At 44.4% G+C, this 16743-nt stretch overlaps 4 protein-coding genes across 4 annotated transcripts; 1 reads left to right on the top strand and 3 right to left on the bottom strand.

Moving 5' to 3' along the window:
* Window positions 1–26: 26 nt before the first annotated feature.
* Window positions 27–4926, bottom strand: LOC146979758 (uncharacterized). The gene is made up of 5 exons (XM_085789761.1): window positions 4717–4926; window positions 3862–4281; window positions 3390–3517; window positions 2808–2868; window positions 27–2148 (listed from the first exon to the last, which is right to left on the bottom strand). Exons 2-5 carry the CDS (start codon window positions 4193–4195, stop codon window positions 968–970), a joined length of 1704 nt encoding a protein of 567 aa, XP_085645887.1. The 5' UTR covers window positions 4196–4281; window positions 4717–4926; the 3' UTR covers window positions 27–967.
* A 1540-nt stretch (window positions 4927–6466) lies between these two features.
* On the bottom strand, window positions 6467–7890 carry mif (macrophage migration inhibitory factor). Its single transcript, XM_085789760.1, has 3 exons — window positions 7702–7890; window positions 6882–7054; window positions 6467–6745 (listed from the first exon to the last, which is right to left on the bottom strand). Exons 1-3 carry the CDS (start codon window positions 7807–7809, stop codon window positions 6679–6681), a joined length of 348 nt encoding a protein of 115 aa, XP_085645886.1. The 5' UTR covers window positions 7810–7890; the 3' UTR covers window positions 6467–6678.
* Window positions 7891–8202: 312 nt separating this feature from the next.
* On the top strand, window positions 8203–13324 carry LOC146979756 (uncharacterized). The gene is made up of 5 exons (XM_085789758.1): window positions 8203–8426; window positions 8934–9344; window positions 10620–10903; window positions 11494–11605; window positions 11781–13324. The coding sequence occupies exons 2-5, from the start codon at window positions 9002–9004 to the stop codon at window positions 12809–12811; spliced, it is 1770 nt and encodes a 589-aa protein (XP_085645884.1). The 5' UTR covers window positions 8203–8426; window positions 8934–9001; the 3' UTR covers window positions 12812–13324.
* On the bottom strand, window positions 13317–14753 carry LOC146979755 (uncharacterized). Its single transcript, XM_085789759.1, has 2 exons — window positions 14455–14753; window positions 13317–14156 (listed from the first exon to the last, which is right to left on the bottom strand). Exons 1-2 carry the CDS (start codon window positions 14467–14469, stop codon window positions 13527–13529), a joined length of 645 nt encoding a protein of 214 aa, XP_085645885.1. The 5' UTR covers window positions 14470–14753; the 3' UTR covers window positions 13317–13526.
* Between the last annotated feature and the right edge of the window lie 1990 nt (window positions 14754–16743).

Here is a 16743-nt window from a genome sequence, read left to right as displayed (position 1 = left end):
ACTGTGTCATGTTGTACACATACACGTTGAGATTTATCATAAAGTTTAATAACGAGGTAGTACACCATCTCTTAATGTAAAATACACACGTAACAAAACAACGTATTATACAATAATATACAAGACAAGCTATAAAATATGGTTTTTATTCAATGTAATGTTGATAATGTCTCTGTCTAGCAACACAACTTTTGGAGAAAATAGAACTACTGGAGACTACTACAAGTTACTACTACTATTGAATGATGAAAAGCAATACAAAACGTAATAAACAATAAAACAAATTCTGTTTGGGCCTGTTAGAAAGAACAGTTTCAAAACTCAGGCATTAGTTGAAACAACAAGGTAACTCAAGCGTGGGTGCAACATTTTCTTTAGAGATCTGTCACACAACAGGAGAGACTTCACAGCAAAACAATTACATTTGATGAAAGCAGGACAATCAACATTGCAAGGCTGCTCCCAGAAGTTGAGTCTATAACCAAATAAATCACCTGCCACTCTCAGGTGAGCAGTCATTTTGTGAAAACAAAAACAGAGGTGGGCAATTTGATAGATACACTTTATACTGCATACTTAGCAGGTTGTTGTGCAGCTTGTTTCCAAGGTGGTGGTGAAGTCTAATTTAAGGCAATATTGGTATTTTATGACCTTTGCATCAATGTGATGAAGTACTGCTTTGTCAGGTTAAAGATTTACTGTAATGAATCAGTTCTATTACTTTTTGTCTCAGTATCACAGTACTGTGTCCTTTTCATAATGTGAACTGTCTGTGATATTTCAAAAACAAAACAATAAATTATGATAGTGTCCATGTTCAATGTCCACAGCTGAGTTGATCTCATTTATACACCGGTTTCTTTATGGTCACGCTCCATGTGGTTCCTGAGGTGTCGTTTTATCATAAAGCCTTTTCCACAAACCTTGTAGGCGTTTGGCCAGTCCTCTCTACGACTATACACAATGCTTATTGTGTCTTTAATTTTGATTTGCCTTTTTTCCGCCGCTTCACACCCTGCGCCCCAGGAATATGCATCTTTTTTTTGTGTACGTATAGCTGCTTAGCAGTACGAAACTTTGCGGAGCACTCCTCGCATTTGACGGGCCTCTCTCCTGTGTGGAGGCGAACGTGTTCCCTTAAGGCGCGCTTGGTTGTCACTAACTTTTGACACGATAAGCAGCTGAAACCATTAGCGCTTTTCACACCCTTTGCTTGCCATGGGTACTTCTTGAGCTTCACAACCAGATTGCGTTGTTCCTTAACATGGTTGCCGGTGTGACTTGAATCTTTACTGGGAGGAATCACATCCTGTTGATTATCTTCAGTGTCCTCTAAAGGTTTGGTCCACGCAAGGTCTCCATTTGGCTCAGTGGAATCTGTTCGTTTCGGGTGCATTCTTGCTACGTGATTTTTGCGCATCTGCTTCAAGCGGAACCTCTTCGGGCACACGGGGCAAATAAACGGTTTTTCCCCAGTGTGAACACGCAAATGGTCCAAAAGCCTGCAGCGTGACGTAAACCACTTGTTGCAGAATGAACAGGTAAGTGTTGTGGTAGGTTCACTGTTCGGGACTGATGGTTCGGTGTCAGAGGAAGGCAAACTTTCCTTTGAGTCGCGCGGCTGTTTCTTGTTTGTTAGAGTTGGTTTCTCTTCATCGTGGGACTCAGGCTGTGGAGGGTTTGTGCGTTCTGCTTTCTTCTTTAACAATTTCTTGAGTTTTTCACAAGACCGTTTATGACAGCTGAGAAGACTTGGAAAGGAGAACTCTTTTTTGCAACCTCTGCACGTTTTGTGCGATCGAGTGTGCACATCTCGACCAAACACCGTATCAAATACCTTTGTACAGAATTTGCATGGATACTTCTTTCTGTTATCTTTCTCTGTCTCCTGTTCTACAGGCTTTGACTCAGCGGCTGTGATTTCCTTTTCCTCTCTTCTTCTCTTCCTTGTATTTCTTTGCTCCTCTCCTGTTAAATTTCTCACTCTTCTTCTAAGAACTATCCCGTCTTTTTGTAAAGAATATTCGTCTTTGATGTCCTGGAGCAATTTTTTAATGTCACCTTTCACTGGTTTACGTCGCGTTGTTTGCTTCTTCTTTTGTAAACTTTTGTCCCGAGTGACTTCCTGCCTCTCATTTAATAGGGTGCCTGTGAAAGAAACATTACAAACCGTCAATGTCAAACTATGTCTGAATGAAAAAGCATAGCTAACATGAATAAAACACTTTCAAAAAAAATATTGAGCTGAACTTAAACCTATAATCTTGTGGCTGTCAGGAACAAGAGGCGATCGGACCGTAATAAGTTTCGCTTTCACCATGCACTGCTGTCATGCATGCGTGCTTCTCTGTGTGTGTGAATGCCAATAAGAAACGGCGCTATGCAGAGATAAATGAACGGAAGACATGCGGCGGTGGTTTATTTGCGACAATAATATAATAAAATTTGAAGGAGCGGCGGCTAGGATTTAGGAATGGCGACCCACCACTCATAAATGAATGTAGAGGAAACACTGTACATGGACAGACAGCCACGTGCAGCACATTTGAATAATTTTGATGAACTAACCCATTAATTAAGAATAACAGGACATTCAACCTTTTATTAGAAAAGATAGCAAAGAAAGTATTTCACTTCACAAAAGCGGCCTATGGGATCAAAAAAATAGCTGTATGTGAAAACAATAAGTGAATCAGAGTTAAAGTAAGCATGGACACGAGAAGGCAATTACAGTCTTCACTTCGTCAATACCAAATACTTTCAGCACAAAATAATAAATGGGACAATAAGCGAAGAACAAAACTCACCTCTCGTGGATCTCCTGAGACCTGTTCCTTGCTGGTGGGTGTCAATGTCACAGTTAGCCACCTAAAACACAAACATTATTGGTTGTATCACTAATGATTGAAACCGCAAAAGCAAGAAAGAAAACAGCAACATGTGGAGTTATGTCTGTCTAAATGTAAGAGGGTAGACTAGTTCTTCCGAACACAGAACAGCTTAAAAAATACAAATATATCCAGGCTGCGATGAAAAGGTGTCAGGCGGCCAATACAGAACAAATTAGTGCTTCAGCCTTTCCTGTAAAAACTATACACCTGTCAGCTTCTTGCCCCTGGCTGATGCAACATCTCCTGAGAGCCATTATGGTTTCCAATACAACAAATCAATGATGTAAGTGGATCAAATTTGCAGCTGCTCATTTCACCTGTCACTCAGAACTGACATTGCTCTGTATTATTACTCTGCCATCAACTGCTTACAAAAAAAATCAACAACACAACAGGATGTGCAGACTCGTCAATCAGCATAAATAATCACGCTGTCATCTGCAGTTTTCTCTGCTTGTAAATCAAATGCTGCCAGATGCAGCCACCTCAGTTACACACCTCTTGCTTGATGATTGGGATTCGCCACAGTGGAATCAACAGTGGACGCAGTCTTACACTGGGACACACATTTTCGTCTGGTTTGGTTGTGGTGTCACAGCCCAGGGGAGCACACCAGTCATCAGGCACTAACCAAATGAAAAAACAAAGACATAAACATCATCAAGCTGCATATGTAACTCATACAATATTGTGTTGTACAGTTCAAACTCACACTGACATGCACATGCAACTTATACAGTTGTACTGCAATTTACAATATTTTGTGCAATGGAAATAACTGGAATTCACCTAAAACTACTTGTCACACCATGACATGGAACAGGTTATCTCCATTTAAGTTGTAATGTTTGATGATTTGTTTGCTATAGTGAGTTTTTTTTGCCTCTGACAGTCACAAAAACCTATTTCCATTCAAAGTGACAGAATATTACAAAAAATAAAGATAGGAAAACACACTGCTACACAGTACCTTCAAAATCAATCTCAGGAACTTCGGAGTTTTGTCCAGAGGGCTTCGGAACAACTTCAGACTCTTTTTGTGCTTTTTTCGTTGGTTTTTCTTTTCTGTTCGTCTCTACTCCTCCTTCAGCTCCGCCCTGCACCCCGTCTTTCAGTTTGATTTCTGCTGTCTGTAACTTTATCTTCAGGTGAGCAATCTCCTCTCCTTTCTGCACTATGTCCATTTGATGGTCATGGAGGCTGCTCTCAAAGATGACCATTATGTCAGTCAGAGCCTTCCTCAGGACTGAGTCCATGGCTGTGGTCAGCTGGGCCCTGAACCCTCTTGTCAGAAAGTCAGTCATAATTGAAGATGGCTGGCAACAGTTTGCAGGTGTCGTTGATCAGTCCTGTGTGATGCTGCTGCACTGGTCCTTTAGTTGCTTGACCCCTAAACAGATGCATATGAGTTCAGGTTAGGCATAGGTAAGACTGGGTCACTTGAGTGTAATTTTATCTCTCTCTCTCTCTTTCCATTACCCCACTTCACAGCTATTACTTCATATCTAGGTCTGTGGAATGAATAATTTCATATATTTATATTACATCAAGTGGGGAATTCATCAGCAACGACAAGTGAAGGAACTCATTTCGATAGCCTGCTGCTGCCACCTTTGCATTAACGTTACCGTGAGCTAACGCTAGCTGTGTTTCCACTGAATTAGCACTGTTTGGAGGAACTAACAGCAGAGCGGTAGTTGTGTTACTGCCACACGCACATGCATTCATATAACACGTGCTGTAAGGTAATGACCAAACCTTCAGAAGTTACAAAATAATTACAGATATGAATGATGTTAAACATGGCGGGTAACTCGTAACTGACCGTTAAGGCGGCGCAAACGCTGCACTTTGGGATGACTGACGGTCCGTGACTTTGTCTGCAACACACACAAACACACACACACACATTACACTGATCGCTTGCCCACACCTGACGCTTTAATATCAAATAAACTGCTTTTGTTTCTAATTATCTAGCCAACGAAAGGCCAGCGCACGACGGTCGTCTATCCGCCATTTTTTACTCAGGCTGCCATGGAGGAGGAACAGGAAGGCTGCGTCACTACAACGTCATTTTTACTCAACTCCTTTTACAGTCTGATCATTTACAATTTACCCCACACAAAAAAAGATTAATAAAAATGACCGTGCCATTGGGTGGAATAGGAACAGACGTTAAGTTGTATGTATATATATTTTTGTTTTAGTTTTTTTCCTATTTATTGCTCAGCCGAGTTACCATAGCAACCACTATACAAGGAAACGCGGTGACATCGGGTGATGTGATGAAAACGAGGAGGTCGGATGCAGCCAGCCAGGTGCCTACACGTTTTAACCATGGATGTATTATAATAGATCAATGGTTTTAACTGGAGGCTAAATATGAGGGTGGACAGTAGTAATGAACATAAAGCTACAACACACAGCTGGTGCAGTTAGGTAGGAGGGTACAAAGAAGCAGTATCACATCACATCTGGACCAAAACTCACTGCACAAAGTAGGAGACTGTTTTTTAAATCAGAAAATATTGCCATGACAGTTAGGTGTCAGTTTAGGCTATCATTCCTCCTCCTCTGTATATGTAGGCTACACATGCAACTGTCCAAGATGAAGTTAATGCATGTCACAGTGAAGACAGTGGCCTACTTCAATATACTTAGTCTATGTTTAGTGTGTATGTGCATTTCACTGTCCACAGGTGACAAGAAAATGCTAAATATCTGACTATTAAATGAACATGTCCCACTGACAATACAGTAGGCTAAATAACTGATTGATTGTCATCACTCTTTACTTCAGCAGAATGGTTACAAGCTGTACAATCATATTATGATTACTCCAGTAATAGTCTCTGGCCTTTTTTGTAGACTGCCTCGAGCCAGAGACTATTTTTGAGAAGGCTAGCTCTTTTAACATTTGTAAACCGCTGTTGTGCTGCTTTTTTAACTTTGCGACCAGTGCTGTGTTTTTTAGTGTGATGGTGCTCGTACAGCTGATAGGAACAGATTGAACTAGCTGATTAAAAAATCAAGTAACATCACTGGTATCAGTCAGGAAGGGGTTGAGTAGGTAGCTGGAGTGAGGATGCTCAGAAAAATGAATGCCATCATGAGCAATGACAGTCACCCACTCCATGCATAGAGGTTTTTAGAAAAAGCACACACAGTGAGGCTGATCCCACCAAGATGTTAGACAGAGAGGTACAGAATATATTTGAGGCAGATGTGAGGCAACACTTCACTTTATACCCTTGGCTTAATTGAAAAGTGAGAGGTTGCAAGTCATAACATGCAAAACTTTTCTGTCTGGCTAAAAAGGCCTTTTTTCAGCAGGGGTATAAATTATGACAAATTGTGGTGTATGGTCCTCATATTGTGCATAATGACTCACTGTCATGGCTTGGAAGATTTGAAAGGAAAGGAGTCATTACACATGTGCTTTTCAGAGAATAATTGTGGAAAAGATATTGTCAATTGAAGGATGTTTTCCAGGGCTGAATCTTACAACATTAACCTGCTTGAAAAATACAGTTTCTTAGTGAGGCTAGAGAATCAAAGAGAGGAGAGACAAATTCATGATCTACAGGATTTGCTTTATTGCATTTAAAGCGGAAAGGTTCAGTGCAAAGCTAAAGGGTCCAGTTAAGTGCTTTTAACATAGTTGTACAGCATATTGGCCAATGGATTACCAAGTGCCTGCTTTTTCATTCTGTCACTGTTCACTATGCTCATCCATGTGGAAAGTACTGGAATGATCTTCTATTTCAGTGTGTCGACCTCCATCTCAGCCAAAGGTTGTGTTGTTCCAGGCCACGTTGGCGGCATCCATGTCTACAAAGTTAATATAAATCCTGAAATAGACACAAAGAGAATTAGGTTAATGAGATAGGACATTAACTGTAAGTAAGGTATGAAAGATACAGGAGTGTCTTAATTTCTGTGTCTCTGTCTCAATACTACTACATTTACTTGTCAAACTGTGCTTACCTGTCAGGAGAGATTCCCAGGTGTTTGTTGAGGAGCCCACACAGGAGTTTGGAGTATTGCTTGTTGTGAGCACCGCTGATCTTGCCAATACTGGTGAGGGAGCAGAGTGCGCAGGGATCTCCTTTTCCTCCAAACATCATCATTTGGTCAGGGTTGATGTGCACAGCTATGTACTAGTACACAAAAGGATAGATACACGAAACTGATGTCAGTCCACAGTGAAATGCACTGATTGTGTCAGTATGGTGTCAGTTTTTGAAGCTGTGACTTTGTATTTTCAGCACACACAAACCATAAAAAAATAGTGTAATGTTTCAAAATCATGAATTATAACTCAGACATCCCCCAAAGGGAACTATGATTTTCTTTGGATCACTATATTGTTGGTCTCGATATATTCATAATTCAACTGCTTAAATTACAGTACAACTACTTATAGTGGATTATTATTTTGGTGGGAGCCCTTAATATATGTAAATCCAGATTTTGTCATGAAATTGTCGTTGAGATTTAAGAGTATCTTTAAATATGATTGGATGATCCATAAAACATTGTTAGAAGACTTGCACCCTGAGTATTAGTTAACTGATCAATCAATCATCAACCCAACTCTGTACAAATAACGGTCAAGATTGTGTCTGCAGTATTGCACAAGAAGATACCAGTCTTACACATGCCATAGAGAGGCATTTCATGTCTACTGACTGGAGATCAGGGTACAGGTGCTGGTGCAGCAGAGTTAAATCTACAACAACGCCAGGGACTTAAGTTTTATGAATAGATTCTGCAGGGCTAAGCGGGCGACCCCTGTCTGGCCTACCTGTGCGGGTTTGCCCATAGCCTTGGCCAGCTCCTCCGAGGCCTCGGACAGCAGGGCCGCTGGCACATCACCCTTTGCCACGTTGGTGCTCACTACAAACATCGGCATGATTACTCCGGTTTTTAGCGCTTCCTTTCTCCCACTCACTCGATGCAGATGCTACGACTCACACAGGCGGAAATGCAGACTGACAGTTGCCCTGCTCCTTCTTCTTCTCCTACTTATTTCTGAAAGCTGCGCAACCATGTGACCACAGCGCCTCTCATGTTCTCCACCCCGGAAGACGCTGGTGGTGATGAAACTCTGACTTATAGCTTAACACAACCTTCACCTAGCGGAAGACCCGCCTTTATTTAGGCGTCAGAAGCGCCTTCATTTCTTAACATCGCGGTTTGGGGTTACACAAATCTGGAAGATATGGGTGAAATCTGTGTGCGTGCTCTTTTCAGGGTGCGGCTGCTCCTCGGTGTAGGGTAATTACGGTACCGCGCATGCGCAGTGCGTCGCTAGTCATCGTCAAGCAGTGCCCGAAGGAGGCGAGAAGGAAAACAGTGGCAGAGAGGGAGAGCGAGGGAGAGAGGGCAGAAGTTGGATGGCTCTTTCCTTTGTCACCGTGTCTCTGCGCTCAAACAACGACCAGGCTCGACCGTGAACCGTCACATTGTTACCGAGTGCCGCCGTTTCTCGCTGAAGTCGGTCCCGCGGATTTCTCCTCCTCGCATACGGTGCGTATACAAAAGCTAGATTAGCCAGGCTGCTGCTGCTAGCACATTCACTTTAAAACCTTACGGAGGCTGCTGCTGCTGCTCCCCTCGCACTCAAACATTACCGTATCGATCAATACAAGTTTACCAAAATGCTACCTCACTAGGGTTGTGTTATTTGCTGTTTACTTAACCAGAATATCACTGTTGTACTTTAAAATTAGAATTAATATAAACTGGCAATGTATATTTCTTAAATAAATTATACAGGAATAACAATTATGTTACTACGTGATTCGTTGAGCCCTGTCACACTTTGCTGTCCAGATGTAGCTTAGCTGCTATCGACATGAACTTGTTTTTTTCAAACTGACATTTATGGGTCAGGTCTAGATCGGAGGTGTAACGTTAGACTAGCTAATCACAACATTGTGAAACTTTTGTGATCCCAGAGGGGATAACCGGGGGGTTAAATGTAACGATGGTAACGACGACAACAAACTGAAGCTGTCAATCAAACATCATCAGGTCCTCATCTCAAAATCTCCGTGACCCCGTCGTGGTGGTGGTCGTGGTGGTGGTGGCGACCAGCCACGATGATGGAGGAGTCGGTGACCACGTTTGAGACGCATCTGACGGCCGTGATGGACAGCCTGATCCGAGCCTCGGTGTGCGAGATCACCAAACTGTTCCAGGAGACGGTGAACAGCTACCTGGTGGAGCTGTCCCTCAACAGGAAGGAGAACGAGACGCTCAAGCTGCGGCTCCGGCTCACCGAGAACAAGCTGAGAAACGAGCGCAAGTACGGGATGGGCTGGGCGGCCACCCGCCGCAACGCCGGGCTGGAGGAGGAGGAGGAGGAGGAGCAGCAGGAGGGAAAAGGAGCAGGAGCAGGAAAAGGAGCAGGAAGGCGGCATAAACGAAAAGTTGAGATGAGCCGTAAGTATTTCTAATAATGGCTTCTCCTCCTCCTCCTACCCCAACAAGGAGGGTTACATCATCTCTAGATTGTGGCACATGAGGTAGATCTACCATCAAAGTGAAATGACACATTTCTGCTAAACCAGCCCACATGTTTCACTGTGATTGTGTGTGTGTGTTTTTCTCTTTTTTTAAAATGAGAAACAGGGTTCTTACTATGCAGTCAGGGCTTATGTGAAGACGCACTTGTTTTGTTGGAAACCATCTGGCAAGAGCTGATCTCTCTCTCCCTCCCTCCTTCCTCTCTCCCTCCCCCTCCCTCCTCCCGCCTCCCTTCCTCCTCCGCCTCCTCTTCATGATCGCTCCCTCTGTCCTTCACCTCCCCCTCTCCTCTCTCTCTCTCTCTCTGCATTCTGTCCCTCCCACTCCTCTGTGCTCTTGCACTCTCTCTCTTTCTCTCCTTCCCTCCTCCTCCTCCCTCCTCCCTTCCTGTCTTGCTCCTCTCCCTCCCCCCACCTCCTTCACTTCTCTCTCTCTGTCTCTCCAACTCTTACCTCCTCCCCTTCCCGCTCCTCTCTCCTTCACGCCCTCTCCTTCTTTCCTTTCTCCCCGCCCCCACCTCCTCCTGCTCTGTTCTCTCCTTCATCACGTTGTACACACACTCCCTCCTCCCTCTCTCCCTCCCTCCTCCGCTCACTCCCCCACCTCCTCCTCCTCCTCCTCCTCCACCCACTCCTCTTCCGCTCCTCTCCACCATGATAATTACACACTCCCTCTCCACTTCCACTTCTCCTCTCTCTGTCTTTCTCTGTCTCTCTCCTCTTTCCACCTCTTCATCCTCTCCCCTCCTCCTCCTCCTCCTCCTACCCACTCCCCCCCCCTCTTCTGTCTTTCACTCCTCTTTTCACTGTCACGTGTTTTTGTCTCCTTTCCACTTTCTTGTCCTTCTATGCCCCCTCTCTCTTCACTCGTTCATCACGTTCACGTCTCCTCCCCCTGCTCCCTTTTCCCCCCTCCCGACCCTATGCTCTGCTCCTGTTCTCCTCTGCTGCTCACCCCCTCCTCATCTCCTACTTCTCCACCCTCTTTTCTCCTTCATCTTTCTTTTCTGGCCTTGCAATCATCTCCTCCCACTTATCTCTCCCCCTCATATTTCATTCTCTCTCCTTCCTGTCTCCCTGCTCCCTCCCTTTCTTCTGCCCCCTCCTCCTCCTCCTCCTCTTCCTCCTCACTTTCTCCTTCATCTCTCAACCTCCCTCCCACCCTTCCTTCGTCTTCCTCTCTTCTCCGCAGGAGGCAAGTCAAAAAAGGCCCTGGCAGCAGCCTATGGCAAAGGCTGGCCTGGAGGTGTGTGGGAGGAAGGAGGAGGTAGCGGTGGGGGAGGAGGAGGAGGAGGAAGTGGAGGAGCTGTGGGGCTGGTAGCAGGAGCAGGAGGAAGAGGGGGGAAGGAGGCCAGGGAGATGTACCTCATCCAGTTCCCCGGGGATGAAGAGGATGAAGGAGGGATGGTGGAGGACGAGGCAGGGGAGGGCAGCCTCAGCGGTGAGGGGGAGGAGACGGCCAACATCAAAGAGGAGGTGAGGGAGACGGGCTTTCTCAGAGGAGGAGGAGTAGGAGGAGAAAGTGGCACATCATCTCTGCACTGCTCAGCAGCTTCATATAGAATGAAACAGAACACAGACGAGAAACGAGAGTGATAACACACGGAGACGCAGAGAGTTCTGCTCGTGTTTTTGAGCCATCGAATCACTGCAGCGATGTGGCGGATGAAGGGACGGCTGTTGATTCGATATTTAGCTTCCAGAGGGGCCTGTTGAGTAGAGCTCTCCACATCTCAAGTGCAGTGAGCTTTTAGGTAGAAATACTACTAGTAGAGGTGAAAAGCTGTTTGCTATTCCACCACATGACCAAGTGGCGGGGCACAGATCCACTTTTCATACCTCTTTATGTATTTGAATATTCATAGCATGCAGAATGTGTTATTAGCCTCCCTGTGAAATCTACTAAAATGGCTCCAAAGAAAAATAACGTTAAGCCCAAATTCAGTTCTGATGTGACATAATGTGGCTTTGATGAATGCTGCACATTAAGTTTTCATGAATTTATCAATATGCGGTGTGAATTCCCCGATTTCAGTTGTTTGTCCTGTATCTGTTTGTTTATGCAGTTTCCTGAAACAGAGGGCTATCAACCCGCCTCTCTCCAGCTAATCAAGGAGGCGTTGAAGATGGGCTCATCCAATCAGAAGCTCCACGCCGGCTCCAGAGCTCACAGCGATGGTAATTTGCCCAGGATATACTAATTGAGGGAGGGGAAGTTATAGCTGAAATACTTGGAAACTGATAGTCCCTAAAAAAAATAATAATAAAAAAAAAAGTGGAAATGATTGCTCATGCCAACTTTCTCACCATCTCCTCCTTTCTATCTCTCCCGCTCCCCCTGTTCCCTACGCAGGCGAACTGTCAGACCACCCCCCGACCCTGCACCCAGGAGACAGAGCCGAGGAGGACTGGGAGGTCGACTCGACGGAGCCGTCGGAGAGCGGCATGACCATGGAGGAGCTGAGGGGGCTGGAGTCTGCGCTGAGGGCCGAGAGAGGGCGCGAGCAGGCCACCATGACGGGTTCCCAGCCCGTCAGCCCCGACTCGAAGGCGGTGCAAGGCGGCGGCTTGGCCCCCAAATACATCGGTCTGGACGGAATGGAGCAGGACGACGAGCTGGAGCCGCAGCCCCCCACCTTGCAGAGAGAAGACCACATAGGACAAAGCGTCATAAAGGACAGCGTGAGGGTGGGAGCGGCGGAGCTGAGGATAGGCTGGTCGAAGAAGTTGAGGGAGGGCGATTCGGTCACAGTCATGACCGACTCGGACGGGATGGATCAGGGCGACTCGGACCCCCTCCCCCACTTGTCTGCTCCTGGGAGCGTGGGGGAGAGCGGAGGGGAAGAGGAGGGCGCCGGGGACCTGCTCCACTTCTGCCCACAGTGCGGAGGAGGCTTCACCTCCGAGGCCGAGCTGGACGAGCACCCGTGTCCACTAGGGGGCGCCCACATGCAGGGCAGCGGAGAGGAGGGTCTCTACCCCTGCGCCCACTGCGGCAACACCTTCAGCCACTCCTGGGCGCTCAAGAACCACGAGTGCGCCTGCGCCGCCGAACGGCCGCACTGCTGCGAGATCTGCGGGAAGCGCTTCACGCACTCGCGCTCGCTGGAACGGCATCATCTGGTGCACACCGGCGAGAGGCCGCACCGGTGCCCGCAGTGCGGACGCAGCTTCAGCCGCCTCGGCAACTTGGAGCGGCACCAGCGGATCCACACGGGCGAACGTCCGTACGGGTGCGACGCGTGCGGAAAGCGCTTCAGTCGCGTGGAGTACTTGAAGCGACACCAACTCATACACACCAGTGAAAAGGCGGCGCTCCAATGCTCCAACTGCGGACGAGGCTTCAGCGACGTGGAGCAGCTGAAAAACCACCAGTGTTTTTAGAGTCACTCCCTTCACATCGTTGACAGAACTGGAAAGAAAAAAAGTGCTGAACTTGAGCTGAATGTGGCAGAATTTAGGTGATGAATGTGACTGTCACATGGTCCTTTTACTCTCTGTGTTTCTTTTCTTACTCTCTGACTGGATGAGAAGTTAAACGGACTCGAAGGTGGAGGAGTGGATACGTGTGTGGATGATTTCTTAATGTGGACTAAGTAAAGAAGCCAATAGACAGCAAGACAATTCTGTATGGTGTTTCTCCGTAGGAGGAGAAATAATGATAATCTCAGACATCCAGCTATTTTAATTGGAGTTGTTGTCATTTTTATGTACAAAGTATGTACTTATTTATGATGATCAATAAATTGTACATTTTTATCTTTTTATCAGTAATTCACTCGTGTTAAAATCTGAGCTACGGCCTTTGTTTTTCTCTGACAATATCATTGACAGCTTGGTGTTTTGTATGTTTGTGTTTTGGTCATGTCATTAAGAAATAAATATTTCAATTCATCACACGACTCTTCACACATTTTAGTTTATTCATTTCCAACCATCATGAGACAAGACAGTAGTTTGATTAAACATTTATTCAGCAAAGCAGCAGTGAGGCTGAGCAGACACCAGGGGGCGGTGTGCTGCACTTTGACTCCCATAGGCACCCTGGCTGTGACTGCAGTTAAGATAACAGACTCCTGCTAAAGCTCATCACGCTTTGTTACTGCTGCTGTTGACACTGCCTGTCAAACAGATTCAGATTTTGCATTTTCAGCTCTTTTTTCAGGATTTTCTCTAACCCTGCCAAGGACATTGGTGTTACAACAAAGTCTTCTACTTCGACTCCCACGGTGTCACCTGTTGGCTTTTGGTCAACATTGCTTCCCACTGCAGCATGGGTTGGGAAAAGTGACTTTTTATCCACAGGGAGGTTAGGGATGGGATTTGGACAGCAGTAGGCAGACCACAGGTATTTGGGGATAGACACCTTGTTTGTCTCCTTGTCCTTTCCTCCCACCTTGGTCTGGGTCTTGAACCACTGATTTCCAGGCATGACTCCAGTGATCACATACATGTTTCCTTGGCAGACATTTTTTAACTCAATTATCTCATTCTCCAGTGTGCTCCAGGGGCCTGCGTTGGACCCTTCCCGCTGAGGAACAATGTTTGTCAAGGTGAAGGTGGAAACACGGTCATCCTCTGTGTGCAGGTGACTGAAGGGGGCGAGATGGCCCCTGGTGTAGATTGATGAGTCCTGGTAGTCCTCAACCACTGCCTGGCTATCAATCACATTGCTGTCTGTAGTTGGGAAGGGTTGCATGGCTGGGTCACCTGTCTTACGGTTTGCAAGCTTAAAAGAGAAGAAGAAGATATCACTTTACCATTATAACCCTTTATAAGGCAAAACAGTATGGATAATTGATGCTTGGATAGTTCATATTTTCTATTGTCTGTAATCGTTGGCTATAATTAAATCCCATGTTATTATTATCTAAATTGATCTGATGAAAAAAAAAAAGTTTTTGTTTTTTTAATTCACAACCAACGAGTAATATTTTGATGGGTCATGTTCAGAAAAAATAAAAGACTTTGTGACTTTCACACAAATGATCTGTAAGACTAATAACAGTATCCTGCCTATATCTTACCTGGGGTTCATACATCCATTTTTCCTCAATAGTTTTCCGCCCCGTCCAGATTCTGGAGGGTTGAGTATGTATGCAGAGTACAGTGCAGAACGACGGTTACGGTCATACAGGGTGGCGAAGCGGTTCTTAGTGCTGGCAGATTGGCTGATACTGATTTCCAGTTATACCTGTCGGTGCATTGCCGTTGTAAAAGAATGTATCACCATCATTATTTTTACAATCATTAAAGTTATCAACGACCCTGCCGAGGACCAGGCCACTGAACCAGGGTAGGAGAAGAAGCAGAGCTCCTGTGGAGAACCGCAGCATCTTCCTGTGAGACATCCTGAGAACTGACGGTATGTAGGCCACCTGTGATGGAGACAGAGATGCCAGTCAGACAGTGGTCAGTCTAAGACAGTGGTTCCCAACCTTTTTTGGCTTGTGACCCCATTTTGACATCACACATTTCTGGCGACCCCATGCCCTCAATCAAGATGAGCCAGCTCCGATATTTTCATATGCTGCATTTTACAGTATTTGAACTCGCTTTATATTTGAGAAAGTTAAAGTATAGAATACTGTTGTTTAAGATTGTGTGTGGTGTTTTAAATCAGAATTTTAAAAAGAATAATAATTAGTAAAAAAAATATATATTTTTATCAGTAATTTTTTTGAGTATCAAATACCAGACATTTCAGGCTACCCCATTTCAATTTCAGACGACCCCACATGGGGTCCCGACCCCAAGGTTGAAAAACACTGGTCTAAGACCTCTCTGACAAGTCACTTCTGAGCAGTCTCACCAACAAGGTTTCCTCCACGTTGAGCACGATGAGTGTTGCCTGTTTCTCCGTTGGTGAAATAACTGAGACAGCCTGCAGGTTAAATACTCTTTCTTCAGCCTCTGGGGGTGGTCCGTGTGTGTGTGTGTGTGTGTGTGTGTGTAGGACAAAAGATTGCCAGGCAAATCAACAGTAATATACTAAACACATTTAGTTTTACAGCTCTCTGACTACTCTGTCATAATACCATGTACTGAATAATTGCTGTATTTTACAATGATTTTACAGTAGACTACTACCACCACATTACTGTTGTATACTAAATGCACTTAATTTTTTTAATTGAAATTTACGGTATCATGTAGTCAGTTCTGGAAATAGAACCATATAGCCTATTCTTTGCATTAATGACATAATTACTAAATAACTAAATAATAATTGTTAAGAGTATTGATTCGCAATTTTAATAACATATACATTCAGAATGAGGAAGAGCAACAACAAATCACTCTATGAAAAAGAGAGGACATGGAAAATATAAGATGTAATCCAACATTTATTTAACCAAATTAAATATTTGTCGGTACAAAAAATACTTCCAAACACAATTGGAAGTTTCAGGTATATATGTATCACAGAGCATGGCAGTTGTCCCTTTGTTCATTAAATGTGATAATATTGACAGCACATTTCCGTCTTGTTTATATAGTCAAATATGATATATGTCAAAGCAAGATTGCCCACATTTTGATCACATATTTTAAATAAAGAAACTATACGAGTGTTACACAAACAATATCTTGTTTGGATAAAGTAATAGAAACTTGGTATATCACATGTGCACTAACTACAGCACTTATACACAAATATACTTTATTAACCACTGACAACATTTTGCCTTCAGCACACATGGATTTTGATAATATTCAGCACCTGTACCCTGGACACCATATTGAACAAATTACATTTACCTACAGTTTCTCAATTTGCTTGTGCAAAGCTCAGGAGCAGAGACACTTGAGCTGTGCACTGATAAGAGGAAGGCAATAAAAACTTGACATTCGGCTAATGGAAAAATGGCACAGTCCCCTCCAGGGGTGTCTGAAATCATAACGAGTCGTTTTAGGTGAGAATAAGAAATATGCTGTAATATATTGTGAATAATGTATTGTGATGTTTCTAATTACTGGTAAGCAAACAACGTGAACAAACTGCCACTGCCACCTATTTTTTGGTGGAAATTCAAATATCAGACTCAGACCCCTTAAATCCGCAGAATTCCAACCCAAATGCAGATTTGGAAAACACTAATGTCAAAAAGTCAACCTTTTTTTTGTCAGAATTCAAAAACCATGACTTTTTTGATGTCTGATTGAGTAATTTCCCTGCGATGTTCCTTGTATAAAAAAAATTACCAAATAAATGATGACACGTTTAAAGAGTGTAGTAGTACAATGAAAGATACTTCAGACTTTACTGGGTCCTAAACTCTTATTATATTCACCAAGAGTATGTCCCGAATACT

The sequence above is a fragment of the Trachurus japonicus genome, chromosome 10 (assembly GCF_045865225.1).
Source record: "Trachurus japonicus isolate A0001 chromosome 10, Traja_1.0".
Classification (NCBI taxonomy): Eukaryota; Metazoa; Chordata; class Actinopteri; order Carangiformes; family Carangidae; genus Trachurus; species Trachurus japonicus.
This window is presented reverse-complemented; position numbering and strand designations above follow the sequence as displayed.